The sequence below is a fragment of the Labrus bergylta genome, chromosome 22 (genome assembly GCF_963930695.1).
Source record: "Labrus bergylta chromosome 22, fLabBer1.1, whole genome shotgun sequence".
Classification (NCBI taxonomy): domain Eukaryota; kingdom Metazoa; phylum Chordata; class Actinopteri; order Labriformes; family Labridae; genus Labrus; species Labrus bergylta.
The window spans coordinates 15,076,207-15,093,531 of record NC_089216.1 but is presented as its reverse complement, the minus strand read 5'-3'; the positions used below and the strand labels follow the sequence as shown (position 1 = coordinate 15,093,531).

General features: G+C 43.9%; 2 protein-coding genes across 11 annotated transcripts in view; both read right to left on the bottom strand.

Annotated features, from left to right (window-relative positions):
• Positions 1-1,238: 1,238 nt before the first annotated feature.
• Positions 1,239-13,013, bottom strand: senp3b (SUMO specific peptidase 3b). Its single transcript, XM_020649288.3, has 12 exons — positions 12,697-13,013; positions 11,117-11,242; positions 10,095-10,808; positions 9,830-9,943; positions 8,502-8,613; positions 8,084-8,231; positions 7,564-7,611; positions 6,008-6,085; positions 5,676-5,813; positions 5,076-5,159; positions 4,439-4,489; positions 1,239-3,707 (listed from the first exon to the last, which is right to left on the bottom strand). Exons 2-12 carry the CDS (start codon positions 11,202-11,204, stop codon positions 3,597-3,599), a joined length of 1,686 nt encoding a protein of 561 aa, XP_020504944.2. The 5' UTR covers positions 11,205-11,242; positions 12,697-13,013; the 3' UTR covers positions 1,239-3,596.
• A 1,594-nt stretch (positions 13,014-14,607) lies between these two features.
• ehbp1l1a (EH domain binding protein 1-like 1a) overlaps positions 14,608-17,325 on the bottom strand; it is a 35,514-nt gene continuing 32,796 nt past the window's right edge. For all 10 annotated transcript variants that reach the window (XM_065950246.1, XM_065950245.1, XM_065950253.1 and 7 more), the window contains 3 exons: positions 17,228-17,301; positions 16,931-17,045; positions 14,608-16,648 (listed from right to left, as the gene is read on the bottom strand). In XM_065950246.1, coding sequence (XP_065806318.1) covers positions 16,555-16,648; positions 16,931-17,045; positions 17,228-17,301 — 283 coding nt within the window. In that variant the 3' untranslated portion in view covers positions 14,608-16,554. The remainder of the gene's footprint in view (positions 16,649-16,930; positions 17,046-17,227; positions 17,302-17,325) is intronic.

Below are 17,325 nucleotides of genomic sequence, written 5' to 3'. Positions count from 1 at the left end.
TAGATTTGGTGTTCCTCACCGTGGCACAAAAAGCCTTGGTTTTTATATATTTTCAAGGCTCTTATCGGAAAACTTCCACCTTACATCACCTGTTGGAGTGGAAATGGGGAACCTACATGACCCGTTCTTCTCATTGGCTCGTTCTTAAAGTCCCTCAAAGCTTTCACCAAACTCTGTAAATTTTCTTATGATGCTCCAAACTCGTTGAACGCCCTCAGAAAAGTCTGAAGTTCAGAGTTCTTCCTGCTCTAGCAGAGTTTAGGATTTTGATTTGAAGCCACTTTGTTTCCAAAAGTGTTTTAATTTAACTTAATTGTAATTGATTATAAGTGTTTGTTGTTTTTCTTCTTGTAATGCGAGGTGGCAGTAGCTCAGTCTGTGGGGACTTAAGTTGGGAACCAGAGGGTCACTGGTCCAAGTAGCTGGAGAGGTGCCCTTGAGCGAGGCACTGAACCCCCACCAGCTGAGGAGCGCTCGCTCACTGTGCCCCCTCACTCTGTCATCCTGTTTGTGCATGTGTGTGTATTTTAGCCTGTGTGTGTGGCATGTCTCCCTAACACAGGGCAGAAGTAATTTCCCCATGAGGCTTTAATAAACGATATCTTCTTGTAATCTGGACGACATGCTGAACTGAAATGAGGGAAACTTAAATGTTTTTTTAGAGAGTAAATAAAGGTTTCAATGAAAGAATACTTTTCCCCCACAGAATTTTAACGTAAAATAAAGTCGTCATATTGCTGGCATTAAGTTGTAGAAGAGAATAACCTGACATTTCAATAATGAAGTCCAAATGTTAAAAATAAAGTCAAACTTTAAAGATAAAGTCGTGATTTTAGGCTGATAACACGTTTACATCAAGCAGCAACCTCTGATTTTGAAAAATTAAGCTGATGTTGAAGTATAAAATACTTAAGTTTCTTGAGTGTCCACTAGAGGCTGGCTGCGGAAGCACAGGAAGTCACTTACACACACACATTCTAAAAAGCCTGTTTGTACAGCAGAGTTTAACATGTTTACAGCCTGGTTCAAAAAACCAAATAGGTCTGATTAGCTCATGTCTCGATCGACACACACTGTACGGGGGGGTGAATGTTTTGATGACTCATCAGTTTTGATTTGATGAAGGATAAGAGTTAACATCACAAAGAAAGTTATTCTTTGATGAAACAGAAATATTATTCCCATCTTTAGAGAACGCAGTAATCATGTGGACTCAGCGGCTCACGCCCAGGCAGGACTTCTGATGAAAAGCACAGTCAACAGTTTGCTGTGTATTTTTATTTTGAGCAACCATAACGCATCGTAGAAGATATATAAAACTGTCAACTCTGTTGCATCAACTCCTGTTTGAAGAAAAAACAAAGGAAAAAAACAAACACACAGCTATCAACAAGTTCTGTCTTCTGTTATAAAAAGAAGAGGAGGGTCCTGGAACACCGCCGTGGACGTACGCGATCGCTCGGTCCGTCCGTCTGTCGTGGTCCTCGCTGACATGGCTCTTCCAAAAAAAAAAAAAAAAAACACGAACCAGAGGACTGTCTTTCTGCTCTTCTCCCCCAAAATAACACAAAGTCCTCCTTTTTTTTTTTTTTTTTTTTAACACCGTTTGTTTAAAGCAAGAAGCATATCAACACGTTTACTGACGGAGATAAACACAGAAAAAGATAAATGCAATGTCAAGATACCCGACGAGTCTTTCTGCTCCTGTTGGGGGCGTCGATGCAGATCCGGTCTCTCTCGTTTGAAGGTGTTCAGTCTGTTTGACGACGAGGAGCAATGGAGGAGGGCCGGTTGGGGGCGGGGCAGTACGTCGTGTAATTCAGGGATTCTTTGCTGAATCAGATATCGCTTGGAAAAAAGCGTGAAACACGACTGCTTCCTTTAAGTTCCACTTTCATCCTCACTTATTCCATCCAGACATCGTGTGACTAACAAATATGGAACACTGGACAGGTGGTGTCGCACACCGTGCTCATTACACGGATAGCATTGTCAATATGTAAAGCTTGAGGATAGGGGGGCGGGGTGTTCAGACAGAAAGTGGAGCAAAAGTTTGACTACAGGATCATTTTTTATATTTATTCAAACACATCCACGTTTTCTTCCTGCTGGATATTTCTGTGAACACATAGCTGATTCATCTCCTCCTTTGTGTCCTGTGCCATTCCTTCACTATGAAGCCAAAATAAACCGATTTAAGGACAACAACCTGCTCTAAGGGACGCCGAGATAACGACATCAGGAGGAGGATTTGTGAAAAGTCTGAATTCAGGATTTGTCCGCTCCGTTTGCAACATGAGATAAACACGTTTAAAATGCTCGTTTCCTGAATGGAGTTTGGTTTGAACATTTCTCATGCTTCCTCTGAGCGAGCGTTGCATGTCCGAGCCCTCCTTCATGAATCACCTGCTGCGTGTAACTCTTAGAGGCACGTCTTTTTGAACGAGGTTTGCTTTTAAACCTCGGGATGTTAACAGACATCATCGACTAATCTCTGAAAATAACGTCTTTATTATTAGATGGCGCTTCACATGACGTTAAAAGTTGTCAGATTGAAAACACGAAAGACGTGTTCAACTGTCACAATACTGGATTTTCTAAACGTCGATTCAATTCAAGATAAATTCTAAAACATAATCGCCCACGGCAGCGGAAGTAGAAGTCCTCCACGCGGTCTAAGCAGCACAGACGCCACATAGAAACGTTGCCAACGCGTTTGTGCAGTTTTGAAAATGCTTGCCGGTTTTAAAATGAGATCTGAAGTTTGTTTAAAGTTTGAAACGTCAAAACAAAGAATGCTTCGTGTGTCTTTTCAGTTTACCCAGCGCTCTAATAAAGACATTTTAAGATTTGTTTGCTGCTTTTCTAATGAATCAAAGAGTTCAGCAGAAGATGTTTTCTATCACAGCGTGTGAGAAAAGAGAGCAGACGGAGACGTGCCTCTCATCTTCAGTTTTTGAAAGGAGTTGGTTTAGATCATAAGAATCTGAAAACATTGTGGAATATTTGATCACTTTGCGTCTGAACACACCTTTAGATTCGACTTGCGGAGCGGAGCACCGCACGCTGTGCGGGCCGGATGGATCATCATCGAGCAGCGGAACTATTTAACCACAAGCTGACACAGAGCCGTTCAAATCAACCGCCGGCAGCTCAGGTGAAAAGACTAACTTAGGTCCAACACTTCATCTGGACTCTTCAGACGACCTTCATTCAGAGAGAAACACATGGCCGGACTCGATGGGATGGAGGTTCAGCACATCCTGGACAAAATGTAAAAAAGGAAGCTAGTCTTGGCCTCTGTCAACCACAAAGGAATAACCGTGACTTGGAAACTAAACAGTTCTCAAAGGGTGCAGAGAGGGAAGCAAAGAGAGACAAAACAAAGTCACCTACAAGAGAAGAAGAAGAAGAATCTCTGGATGTCGGCAGAGAAAAATACAGTTTTTGAAAAGTTCTCCAGTCACTCTTTAGCTCCCCCGTGTGTCCTCTTCTTGTTATTTCAAAGTCTCTCCGTGATGTCGGGATCAGGTGGGAGCAGGTGGAGATGGCGGGCGGGGGTAGGTAAGATCAGGAGGGGGGGGGGGGGAGGGGGGTCACAGGGTGAGCTTGCAGTGACACAGTTCTTTGTACATGTTCCTCCTCAGACGAGGCATATCCTGCTGGCCGAAGCTGAAGGGCTGCCCGAGTGCCAGACACTTACAGTACTGAGGAGAGAGATCGACAAGTTAGCAACACATTTCATTTACACGCACACTGCAGCACAGAGGACGGAGCATCACTGATCCAGACCTTGGGGTTTGAAGGACCACTTTGGAGCCTTGAGTTTGTCATTTCGGCTGCTGCCGTGTTTTTTGTTTTGGGGCCAGAAGGGACCATGTTTGGACAAAATAACGGAGCTAGAGAGGAGAAAGTCTTAAAGGTCCAACCAGTAAGATGTGTTGTGAGTGAAATGATAAAGTGAGCTTACTATATGATCAGATATTAAGGAAACATGTTATGTTGAAGTGCTGGCTTCTCTGACAACAATGCAGCAGTCAGTATGTCCTCCTTCTAACTTTAGATTCTGCTCCTGAATGCTCTGGATTTGTTTGGACCAAAGAAGGTCGGCTGTTTTAAGGCACCCCCACACGTCCGTTTTGGACGCCCCTCTGTTTGTCAGATATGAGAGCAGTTATCAGGTCAACAGGTGTTGCAGTGATGGAAGCGGGCAAGAGAAGTGGTTCAGATAGAAGTGATTGTACCCGACCTAAAAAGCCTCTGCATGTTTCTAATAAGCTCCACGAGCAGAAACGTGCTCAAACTAGGATCAATGTTGGAGATGCTTTTTAAAAAATGGAGAACGGTTACAACCTGCTCCAGGAGGGGGATGTTTGTGTGGTTAGGAGTCACACTGAGACTTTTCACAGCACAGAGAAAAGGAACATGTGGAACTCACCTGTAGCACAAACGCTCCACAGTCGCTGTCGTTGTTTTGACGACCAACGTTCTGCAACATACAACCACAAAACATGAGCAACATGCAGCAATGTGTGTTTGACTTAGGCCCCGTGTCCACCTGTTTTTTTTTTTCCCTGAGCAGCAGTGTCTTTTTTCAACTGTTTTCAATGCGAAGACAGCATTTACAGCAAAAATTGGGTTTTTGGAGGGAAAGCGCAGCACCTTTCTTCCAAGCGCTCAAGTTGAAAAACTTTTCAGAAAGGCTGTGTTGACGTCACTGGCGCTCTTTTCCAAGTGTTTGATATTCCCCGTATTTTTGTCTCCTACAGTTCGTGTCTTGTACTAACATCCTCTTCGCTTCCCTGTCTAATCGGGAAATAAACGATCTCAAATATCAAACATGCAGTAAAAAGTAACGGAGCAGTGCCGGTCATACAGCGGCCGTTGTCAACAGACTGTTGTCATGGAGACAGGACGGACGTGCAGCACTTTTATACTCAGCGAACAAACACTTCATGAAAAAGCTCCCGAGCGCACAGCCTGAACATTACTGCCAGGTGGACACGAGGCCTAAAGCACTATTTGTCTTATTCTGTTTTTTAGATTTTAATCTGAGTCAAAACAAATCTCCTCACCATTTTGAAGAATCCTTTCCATCCCGTAAGGAAGTCTTGTTGGTCTTTTTTGATGGCTTCTGCTTGCAGATATTTAAAAATGTGCTGAAAAACAAGAGTTAAAACGACAGCAGAGGTGAAGAATAAATATACATGGTCATGAAGCATGCTTAGTTTACAAGGCAGGCGGGTTAGAAAATAAAAGATTTTAAAAAAATAAAAGGGACGTGCGGTCGAGTCCGTGTCCGCACATCAGAGAACAACACAGAGACCATGACGGCTACTTTACTGACTGCGTGTCTTATTCTGAATCATGTTAGTCAGATACAGACAGAACACTCTGGATGCCTCCATAATGAAGGCTGTCCACGTTGCTCAGGTAGAGTACAGATTGTCTGGTGTGAGAACGCCCTAAAAGAGGATTATTTCATCCTAATTATGACGTGTTAGTCTAAATTAATTTAACAACCCGGGTCGTTTGAGAGAGGAGAAGATGAAGACACATGGTGTAAATATTTAAAGACTATGTTCAGTCACTTTGGCTTCAGATGTCCCGTTAACAACACCCTGTATAAAACTATAAGACATATTGGACTGGTGAAGCCAGGAGTCCAGTCGTACCTTCGGGCAGCGTCTGTTGAGCGTCCGCTGAGAGTCGAAGTACGTGATGGCGCGTCGAGGAATGTCCACGCTGACCAGAGACCAGTGGACTTCCAGGTGGATCGGGATCAATAACAGATCCTTCTGGAAGATGTCCACCTGAGGGAGGGCAGAGGAGATATGTGACATCACAGTTCAGGTGACCTTCAGGGTTCAAACTGCAGTCTGATATACCAGCAGACTCAAACTGTCTGCGGGGACCTTCAGGTGAAATCATGTGTGCTGGTTTTCTTTTATCCGACTACATAAATAAGAACATCAAATGCTTCAAAAAGGTTCAGAGGTGTACGTACGTTTTTCGTCCACCGTTTGACTCCTTCGTAGCCTTTTGTCCGTAGCTTATCATAAAAGAAGCTGTTGAAAAAGTGAACCTATGGACGAGAGAAGAGAGGAAGAAGAAATGATGATAAACAAGACGTTCACCACTTACACCTGCAGTGCTCTGACAGCACACACCTGGAACCAAACAACCCTCGCTCGTCGACGAGTCCAACATCACACTCACGTCCTGGTTATCCGTTGAAAAGATGAAGCACGCCACATGAACACCTCACATTTATTTGAACCTAAATGACCCGTCAGTGTCCCGATGTTTTGCAGAGAAGTGGGATTCTTTTTTTTGTCAGAGTGCAAAGGCACTTTTCCATCGCACAAGACCCGCCTCGACTGTGGCTGGTGTGTGTGCGTGAGTGTGTTTGCTTCGAATAAGATGGCGGGATAGCGATGTCAGTTCACTGATTAAAAAGGCTAACATTAAATCATCAGACGTGACATAATCCTTCTCAGACAGTTTTTTCCCATAAAGCACCGTTACTAAGCTCCGCCCTCATCACGTCTTTGTACATTCATATTGATTCTGTGGTGTAATAATGGCTTCTCAGTGTGTGAGGTCACATAGCATTTCAGCCTTGAGGAAGCACAGCGGGGGCTCCACACACACAGCGCTGTTCTCCCCGGCTGGCTCAGCTGATCCCGTCTCTCCTCTATAACGCCTCTGTACCGTCTTCAGTTAAAATTAAAGGCAAAACGTCACAGGGCGTAAATATCCCAGCTTGAAGCGGACCTCTGAACAGGGCTAGTTTTTTAACGCTTCATTCAGAGTTTTAGTTGTTTTTTTAGGTCAAAACAATCACAACATCCTGGAGGGACTTTCAGAAACCCTTTTCACACATAGGGAAATCTCCTGAAAAACTCCGGAGATTTGGCTTCCCGGAGGGTCTTTAAGCTATATTTGAATGCAAACAGCCGCATTTTTCGCACGGACTTTATCCGGCCAGACCCCTATTTTATCCACAGAATATCCGAGTGAGCTGATGTCTGAACGAAGCCGAATATACTCCGTTTTATTCGGCCAGTTTTCAATTCAAGCCAATGGGACCCGAGTGACGTTTATATACAGTGACCGCGACCACTACGATCTCCATGCACGTTATTTAACGTCTGCATTAAGTTTTCTGTTCATCAATGCTGTTCTCCTCTCTTTTGTGGATGTTTTCATTCCATTGGACTACACATAGCATTGATATAAAGGCAAATATTCTCATTATAACGTTGTGTAGCGGACACTGTTATGGCTGCTACTTCCGCGTTGTTTATTTACGTCACGTCTTACGTCGGGAAATCCCCCGCGCCCCCTCCCCTCTGACATGGATAGTCCCCCCCTCCCCTCTGACAGGGATAGTCTCCCCCCCTCCCCTCTGACAGGGAAAGTCCCCCGCTGTGAGGAGCATATGTGAACAGCTAGTTCGGGAGAATCTCCAGAGAACTCCTCCTGTAAATATCTAGATATCATCCACAGTGCACATGTGAAAACAGCTATAAAGACTTCTTTTTTTCCTTCCTTCCTCACCTTTTCTGGCACAGAGTCCATGACCAGGTCACCGTACATGTTCATGATCTGAAAAAAACAAGAACAACAGAAGTCTTAAAACAGGAACAAGAGGTGTGTCATGAAAATCCTGTGTCCAAATAGTCATTTTATTAAAAGCAGAGTGCCAGGGGACTGATCTGAGCACAAGAGAGAGAGTCAGTAAGTGTTTGAATTTATGACACGAGTGAGACCTTTTCTTTTACCATCTTTGCAATGCACAGCGTGTGTAATCTGACACAGAGACACAAAGAGCGTTGCCTGTTAGTAACTTGCAGCACGCAGACCTCCGTGTGCACAGCTCAGTGATGCAGCTGATTCACTTTCTGTGACGGACGTGACGCTTTGTCTGGTGCTGATTTGCTGTGTGCCTCTTCAAAGATCTTATTCATGCAGACTTTGATTGACTGCATTTTATTAAGGTGAGTTGTCGCCTGAGTCCTGATGCTGCGTTTGCAAACTCACTGAGCGATGTAAACAGTGTCTCAACGGTTCTGTGTACCTGGTCGTTGAGCCAGTTCTGTCCGTACAGCGTCCCAAGGTCGTCCATGGTCAGGACGTGACGCTTGTAGTTCACTCGGAACGTTTTAGCCAGAGCTGAGCCCGACGAGCGCTGGAAGGACTGTATTAGGTGCTGCACCACCGTTTTCCTGTCACACACACACACACACACACACATCAGTCAGTTATAAACAAATCCAAAAAACTTCTGTTCAGCCTCCAGATCTTTTTATCAATGTCCTTTTAACTTAAAGCATGTCAGCGCTGAATGCCAGGGCAGTACACTGATATCAAAGTGTTTTTTTCACACAGTGTGTACCTAACTTGGAGATAAGGTCGTACCTTATATCCTTAAGGAAAAGTACCTTGAAGCACAATCAGAGCACAGAAACAAGAAGAGACAGAAGTGTGTGTCCTACCTGTGCGGCTGAGAGAAGCTCTCGCTGAAGATGTCCTGAAGTTTCTCCGCGATGTCTTCCACATGGATGGGGATCAAACTGCCGTACTGCTGGAGAGACTCTTCAAGAATACCTGCAGACCCAAAAAACACAAGACAATCCAATGAATCCGTACTTTGGTCTCCATTCAGCGAGATCCACTCTTTCCTTTTACATTACTGCATTCTAATTAACCTTCTAGCAAAGTCATGTGACCAAAAGAACCCCAAGCTGCAGCTGATGCAGACAACTGACGTTTAAGAAATAACCTAAACCGTGTTACACAAAGACGAGAGCCTCAGACGCTGCTCTTAAAGATAGTATGGCTGCTGAAACCATTCACCAAAACAAAGCTAACAGACCCCATTTTCACAAACGCACACCTGGCTATTTCTACAAAATTGTCTGTGTCAGCTACGAGGGGTTAGAGGGGTCTCAGGAGGCAAGAAAGGAAGTCAAAAAGTCACAGCAGAAGTCTCAAAGTAACGTCTACAACATATCGAAGATGGCGTACAATGAAACAGAGGCCTGCGCTGTAACGGCTGCACATACACATCAGCTCACCCTAATGTCAGAATGTTTTAGTGGGGGATGCAGGAATAGAGTGGGATGATTTGTTTGCTGGTCCACCAATGCAGCTCACCCAGACAATTTTACAGAGATTGAATTGCATGTGTGAAAGGGGCTGGAGACACATGAATCTACATAAAGTGCATTGGTGGGTTGCTGATTCTGTGAGAAGGCTGCACCTGGTCTCTGCTTGGGTTCACCTGGAGAACAAGCTTTGGCAAAAAGAGTCGCCTGAGGTCATCTAAAGTCATGATGTGAAAACATTCCTGAAAGAGAGACCTAGCAACGACCATTCACGATGCTCAGTAATCTCTGCTAATTAAAGATCAGAGCAGAAACAATAAGGCTGCTGCGTCCTCCCTCGGCTTCAGAAGATCCGCGCTGTGCCTGCCTGACATATCGATGTACTCCAATCTGTTTGCTTTAGAGAGTTTTACAGTTTCTGCTTTCACCATGGGCTACCATGTTGTAACTTCTGCATGCAGCTTGGGGAGTGTGCACAATGTGACTTATCCTTAAAAATGGCCGTCGCTTTGAACCAGATTTCTGTTCATCTTCACAAAAACTGATTTTTAAATGTTTCAAGGTTTCCTGAGTTGTCAGGAAAGTATTCTCTGCTTCTGTTGCAGAAACATCAAGCATGGGGTGATCAAATAAACCCATTAAAGGATCATCCTTCAAACAATAAATAATCTGTCATTAGAGTAGTGTAAAAAAAAGTTGATTAGTCGCAGTCCTACCGGTCACACAGCTCATGTGTTCCTCAGTAAGGGCCAGCTCCAGAGGTTTCACCTCCACCTCCCGCCGCCCTCTGTCCTCCTGCTTGTCTGCAGAGCAGCCGTTTAACTCTTTATCTGACGCAGAAAGAAAGAAATGACACAATATTTCACTTTCTGGATGTGGATTCTCTTACTTAGTCAAAATTGTTGACTGAATTCTAGAACATGGACGTTGTGATGGTCACAAAGATGCACAAACTGAAGTCAAAAACATGCAGGTACGTACCTCTGTCCGACTTTGTGAACCTCTCGTCGTTGCTGTCCTCCTCTCCGTCGGTGTACTGTGATTGTCGATACCTTTTTGTCCTCCTCTGCTTGCCGTACAGGCCATACCTCTGCCCCCTCCGGCCCCACCGCTGCCCCTTGGAGCAGACCCACTGTGCCCGCTGACGCCAGCTCTTCCAGTGCTGTGTGAGCCGGACTTTCAGACCCCCGTGGGTCCGCAGGCGCTGCCAGAGTTTGAGCCTCCCCAGGTTCCGGTTCCTGCTCAGGTGGAACCGTAGGTGGTCCCCCGCCTCCGCCCGGGAGACTGACTCCTCCACCAGGACGTCCCTGCCTTCCTCTGCCTGCTGCAGTGGTTCGTAATGCGGGTGTGAAGGCGGGTCGGACTGGGAAGAGAAGTCTGGGACGTCCCACTCCAGCTCCTCCTGGTCTCCGTCCTCGTCCCCCTCCTCTTCATCCTCCTCCTCCTCCTCATCTTCATCCTCCTCGTTGTTGTCCCAACCCTTACCATCGAACTCCTCCTCTCCATCCAGGTTGTTTTCTTCATCCTCGTCTCCTATCGCCTCGATCCGTCCCATCCCATCCTCCTCATCCTCCTCATCTTCATCTAGAAACTCTCCTGTCCACACCTTCTCCTTCTGCCCCAGCCTCAGGTGCATGGGGGTGGGCACGCTGTGACCCGACACCGGGACTATGAGGTGGTCTCCAGGAATCCCACCTGAGCACAGACAGGAGCAGGGATGGAATATTAAGTTGTGACTTTGACATCACTGAGCAGATCCTGTAAACAAATTGTTCACAGGAACCTGTTTTTCTGTTATCTGACTTATCTACTAAATTGGTTCTCACTTGATTAAGTCTGAAAGCTACACCGTTCAGCGCTACAACAATCACAGGGTTTTACCGGCCAAACAGCCAACAGGTCAGAATCAGCTCTATTGCCCTGGTAAGCTCACACATTCAAGGAATCTGACTTCAACTATGCTGCTGCTCCTACTACTTCTGACCCACGGGTTAAAGACCCACCTCCTCCGGTGTCGTCCTGCCCCACAGCGGTCAGACCCAGGTCTCCCTGCCAGCGGTTCTGGGTCAGGCTACCGCCACTGTCTCGCATTATCCACGAGCAACCCACTACCTGCGCCAGCTCGTCACCTGCAGACAACAAGCACAGACGACAGAGAGCGTGTGATTCAAAGTCACAGGAGAGGTCATTTATGGGAATTATCTGCACCATTCAAAATCTGCACATCTCTACTTTGCACGGTTCATACTTCATGTACTTTGTTTACTTAGAATAAAACCTTAAATCCAGCACTCTGACTAAATTGTACAAAAACATTAGAAACAAATGTTGGTTTATGGACTCATTTCTCTCCTTCACACCTTTATTAGAATTTTTTTTTTTTTTGGAAATCTTAAAGTATAGAAGCAGGACATGACACAGAGTCCTAACAGCTCCGAACGTCTCTACTGAAGATTTTTATTTACTCCAGATCTTCAGTCATATTTTAAACCAAATGTTGCCTGAAAAAGAGAGAGAGAGGAGAGAGAGACAGAGGAGAGAGAAGAGAGAAGAGAGCGAGAGAGAGAGAGCTGTGGTGGTCCATTCAGTTTCAAGTGGAGGTCAGCAAACACTAATGGTTAGTCCAGTTCTTTCAGCTTCTTATAAAGACACTAAAGTTGATTTAACGCTCTTACAAACGGACAGACGCTGCAGAGACGTTGCCAATGTATCTGTTCAATTAAGAACAAAATGTTCTTTTTTTATTTTGTTTTTACTTTCATCCTGTAACTGTTTACACCATGATGTGCTGTGCATACCCAGACATTAAGTATGAGTATGAGAGACTACATATAGATATATGTTTGTGCACTTTAAGGTGCAGCATTTCTTATTTCTAGTTTGTACAGTTGTGTAAAGACAATAAAGGGGTTTTATTATATTTCTGTTCACTGATAAAAACATGGTGTTGCTGATTAAAACTTCTGGTGTTGCCAGCAGGCTCATGCGCAGATAGTTTAATCATTTAGGAAACTCAAAGCTATGGTGGTCTTAATGAAAGGTGTGTGTCCTTCACAGACAGAGATACCTGCTGGTTTATCATCTCTGTTACCATGTGCACCTGGCTGCACAGCGGATGTGTTGCATTAGCTTGTACGCTAACTAGCCTGGTGGATTCCCTGCTAGCAATTACATAGCTATGAGAATAATAGTGCCAATAAGACAATAAGCATTTAAAATAGTGAATAATGAGATTGTACGGTGTCATGTACAGCGGAGAGTCTTTGAGGTGAAAACAATTCATTCCGCTGCCCGATGCTACCGTTAGCGCGTTAGCATTAGCAGCATCGGCGTTTCGGTTTGAGCACTTTTAAATAAATACAATTCACGAGTACAAAACGTACACCGTGGATTACTTTAACGATTAAAACCTGCTGCGTCACCGTTGAGAATCACCTGAAGGTGTCAGAAAGATGAATAAATGCGTTATCTCCGTGTTAGCTGCGGCTAGCTGTGTTAGCTGTGTTGTCGTTAGCTTGCTATGTAGCATGTTAGCAACAACAAAACAAACTCTCACAGCCAGGTGTCACACACCTGTGCTTACCTTTAGCAGTTAGATGTGTATGAATGAATCCAGGTGTTTCAGGTAGAAAGCTGGGCGGGTTTAATGTGTCTGGATGCTAACTGAAGCTCATTGAATGAAGTCAGGTGTGGAGCATTCCGGTGTCACCTCCCCGAGAGCTCGTTCAGGTGTTCCGGTTCACACAGAGACGCTCGAGCACGAAGTGAAGTCTTAAAGGAAACAAGGTGTGTGAGAAGTCGTCGGGATGATTCTGAAGTGATGATGTGGTCTGAAGCAGCCGGATCACTGCAGGCTTCTCTCCGCTCTCATGTCAAACAGAAGCGTCGCGCAGCTATGGCGTCACACACAGACTGTTTCAAGTCTGGGATAATAAAACATTTAAATATTAAAACAACTCACTTTTTATTTATTTATATGGCGCCATTGAAGTCCCAAAAAGTTAGAAAATAATAATATCTTGTGCTCACAAGTTAGTTCACCAAACTCATTTGTAATTTGTTTATTACCAAAACTGTACAGAAAAGACTCCAACACAGGGGCGATTCTGGAGTCTTTGGGGCCCTGGGCAAGAATTCACAGGGGGGGCCCTCCAAGCAGAGGTCACAGTTTATTTCCAAAATTATTATTATTAATTATTATTATATTGAAATTATTATTTCAATAGTTATTGTTTGGGCCTGTTGACCATACAGGACAGCTGAAGAGAGACAGGAAATTCTACAATTCTACAATTCAGTTAGCAGACTCTTTTATCCAAAGCGGCGTACATCAGAGAGTAAGTACAACACAAGCAAGGATCTAGAAAAAAGGGAACAATGTCAGTAAGAGCAAACGATCAGCTTTGAGTCCGATTGGACACACAGGTGCTGACAGGAAGTGACCAGAGGCAAAGCACAACATTGAGGGCAGTTCTTGAGAGCTCTAATCAGTATAGAAACCATCTTATAAGTTGTCGTTATCAAACAAAAACCATCGTTATTACCATCATCATCATCAATAATATGGAGACCATCATCATTAAGTACAAATGTTGCGAGGAAAGCGCTGGGGAGGACATGCAACCAATCGGTGCTTTCCATTTACCTCAGAACTCGTATGTCGGAGCTGGGAATGACGTCACACCCGAGATAACCGCGTTCCAGTTGCGAGTTGGCAACAAGAAACATGGATGGAATTTCTGACTTCAGAGATCAAATGGAATGCACCAAAATGGCCGAGGTCTGATTCAAACCCATGACCACTGCAATGAGGATTTCGGCCTCTGTACATGGGGTGCACGACATAACCTCTAGGCTATCCAGCGCCCCAAAGTAGTATTATTCTAAATATATAAATATTGGAAACTTTAAAAAGTTTGTAATTTTAAAATATAATCATGAATAACAGTAGAAACACTTCATAGAATACTAGCAGAAGTTATGTTAATTGTTTCTACCCTATATTTAGGGCAAGACAAGCCAAATTTATGCTGCCTTCAAGTGCTCCTCCTATCCTATCGTACTTCCCAGTTGTGCAGTCGTGATGATGACATGTATAAATTCAAGATCTGTGGTCCTAAAAAAACAACAAACATGGACTCTAGAAGTAAGGTTGTCTTTGAGTGGTTAATGGTTGATTACCAGGTATTACAGTGCTCCTTAGTGCTTCAGCAGCAGAATGAAGAACATCAGGTAAACGTTGGTATCGACGTTAATATACTCACCTGGCATAATTTTGAGTTAAACATTTACTTACTGTTACAGCTAATAAATTTGCAATAAAGTTGCAATGTGCAACTACTAAATGTAAATGATAGCTACTATTAACAAAATCAAAAAATATTTAATTTTTCTGAAAGTTTGTTCAGTCTGACATGACGTCTGCAGCTAGAAGGCTTCACATTACAGACAAATTCAAAGTTCAATATGATTCAATAAAACAGAGAGACAGAGGTAAAGGAGTTCAAATCTTTAGTCATTTCCAAACTTTACAAATATGTAACAATGTGAAGGTGACACAAAAACCAAGAGGAACATCTGTCATGTTAGCTCGTTCACAGACGCTTACAGCAACATGAGAAACTTCCACACGTCACATGAAATTAAATGAAAACCTCTCAGGTCCAGAAATGGGACAGAACATCCCGCACTGAAGTGCAAACACAACAACAGAAGCGTCCGATGATGTTGAGATAAGGAGAACAGAGAATGAACCTTCATCATAAAGAAACGTGCAAATCTTAGTTTCTCAGTTCAGAAAAAAAATATTTGCATGAGCACAATAAAGATCAAATCAGTGAGATGTATAGAGACTGAAATGATAAAAGTACCTTACTGTATGATCAGACATTAAGGAAACATGCTATGTTGAAGTGCTGGCTTCTCTGACAACAATGCAGCAGTCAGTATGTCCTCCTTCTAACTTCAGATTCTGGTCCTGAATGATCTGGATTTGTTTGGACCAGAGAAGGTAGAAGGGTTTTAAGGCACCCCCACACGGCCATTTTGGACGCCCCTCGATTTCCCAGATATGAGAGCAGTTATCAGCTCTCTTCAAGAATTTGGACTGCAGTACCCATTTTAAACACTAGGTGTCAGAGTTACATACTGCTCCTTTAAGCCTGCGATCATATGACTGAAGGCGTCTGAGTGTAAAGAAAATGTTCTGATGTAACTGATCTCGCCCTCATATCTGTATTTATTTTGAATAAATAAGAAAACTTAAAGTCAAACCTTAAATAAATGCTATAAGTTAGTTAAAAAAGTCTTGCTGCATGGCTTCTTTCCTTGGCTTTATTTCCCATTTGCATCTTCGTCCTGTCATCTCCTCGGAGAAGATAAAATATGACGTAAACATTTTAACACCTCAAACACAACAATCTGTTCTTCCCATCACGTCCAAATGAACCCATTTGTGGCTTCGTTGAAAACTTAATCAAACTACAAAAGGGCGAACAGAAGGGAAACTTCACGTTACAAAACGTGAGCAGGAAAACTCATTTTAAAAGTAAGGCGTCTCAGGTGAGAAACTGCATGCTCAAATATTTATTTTCCTCCACGGCTGACATTAATATGTTTTATTTTATTTCCAAAACCACAACCTCTCCTTCACTGGATCCGTAACAAAGGGTCTATCTGGTAACTTTCTAAACCAGGTAAGATCTCAACGTCTGCAGCAGGTAGACAGACTGTAACGTCTGCAGCAGGTAAACAGACATTACAGCCTGTTTACCTGCTGCAGACAGATGAGAGAATCTACTGTGGACATTTTGAGTTCTCTAAATCTTTAAAATGTGGCCCAGGTTTAAAAATAACAAAATTTCTTTGTAACCAAATCCCATGGAGGCAGAGAAATAGACAATTGATTGTTTTATGATGAATCAAAAACGTTGCTTCAAGAGGTTCGATCAGTTCACGGACTTCTCCCCCTCTTGAGATGAGTAACAGTCATCAGGAGAAACATGATCCTTGTACGTCTGAGTCTTCTGGCACCACATTTTGGTTTTTAGCAGGTGGAGGCTGAGCTGGTCAAACCTCATTTCCTTTTCTCTTTTGGCAGCTTGGCTCGTGTCAGTCGTACACACGTTCACAAACACTCTGAACATTCACACTTTGTAACTAAAGTCACAAATAAAAACACACACACACTGCAAAGCAAACCGTTAAAAGATACAAACAGCTCTCTCTCTCTCAGGCTCTGAGGAGAAGTTGGGAAACATTTCTTCGGAGCTGAACTTCCTGTCAAGTTTGGACTGTTTACAAAACGTCCACTTCCTGCTGGCTGGTCGTTTCCTCTCCTTCCATCAGGTAGAAGGTGAGAGGAGACTAATGTCCTGTCCTTAATTCAGTCCCACTTCCTTTTATAAAAGCTCAAAGTTTGCATGCTGGAGTTTTAATAAAATCACTGCATCACACACTTCTCTTTCTGCTGTTTGGCGTACTTCCTCCGGCGCTGCTCCAGACCTCGCTCCAGGCGCTCGTCTTCCTCCAGAGCTCTGAGGACGAGGATAGAGGATGAGAGTCAGAAACAGAGAGAACCTAAACTCACATGTCACCTGAGTCACATCCATCTATCCCGATTCCTGACAACTGATGTAGTAATCGTATCTGTCTCTAAAACCTAAAACATTTTTCTTAATTCATAAAAACATAAACGTCTCCAAACTACGTCTCGTTCACACACTCTGACGAGCACATGCAGGCTTCCTCCCGCAGAACACGGGGACACTACATCTGCAAAATAATGAATATGGTGAATATTATCGTGTGTGTCTGACCCTCTCTCCTTGGCGTCTAAGTTGTGCACCAGTTGGTCTCTCTGGTTCACCAGTGAAACCAGCTCCTGCAGCAGCAGCTGCTCTCGGACTTTATGATCCCGAGTCTTCTGCCACTCTGCAACAAAGAGACAAAAGATTTCAATAAACACGAGAGGAAGACATGTCCCTTTTTTTGTTTCCTGTCTTGTAAACTGAGCATGCTTCATGACGTTATGTATAAGAGGTAACCGTGCTCAGGCCCGGTTAGTCCTGGAGCAGTGTGAGTGCAGGCCAGCGGGGGGGGGGCAACCGTCTTACCTTCGATGGCCATCATGTCCCTCAGCTCCTTGTTTAACAGCTCAAATCTTCTCTCCAGGTCTTCTTCTTCCAGCCTGTCAGAAACAAAGACGCATCAC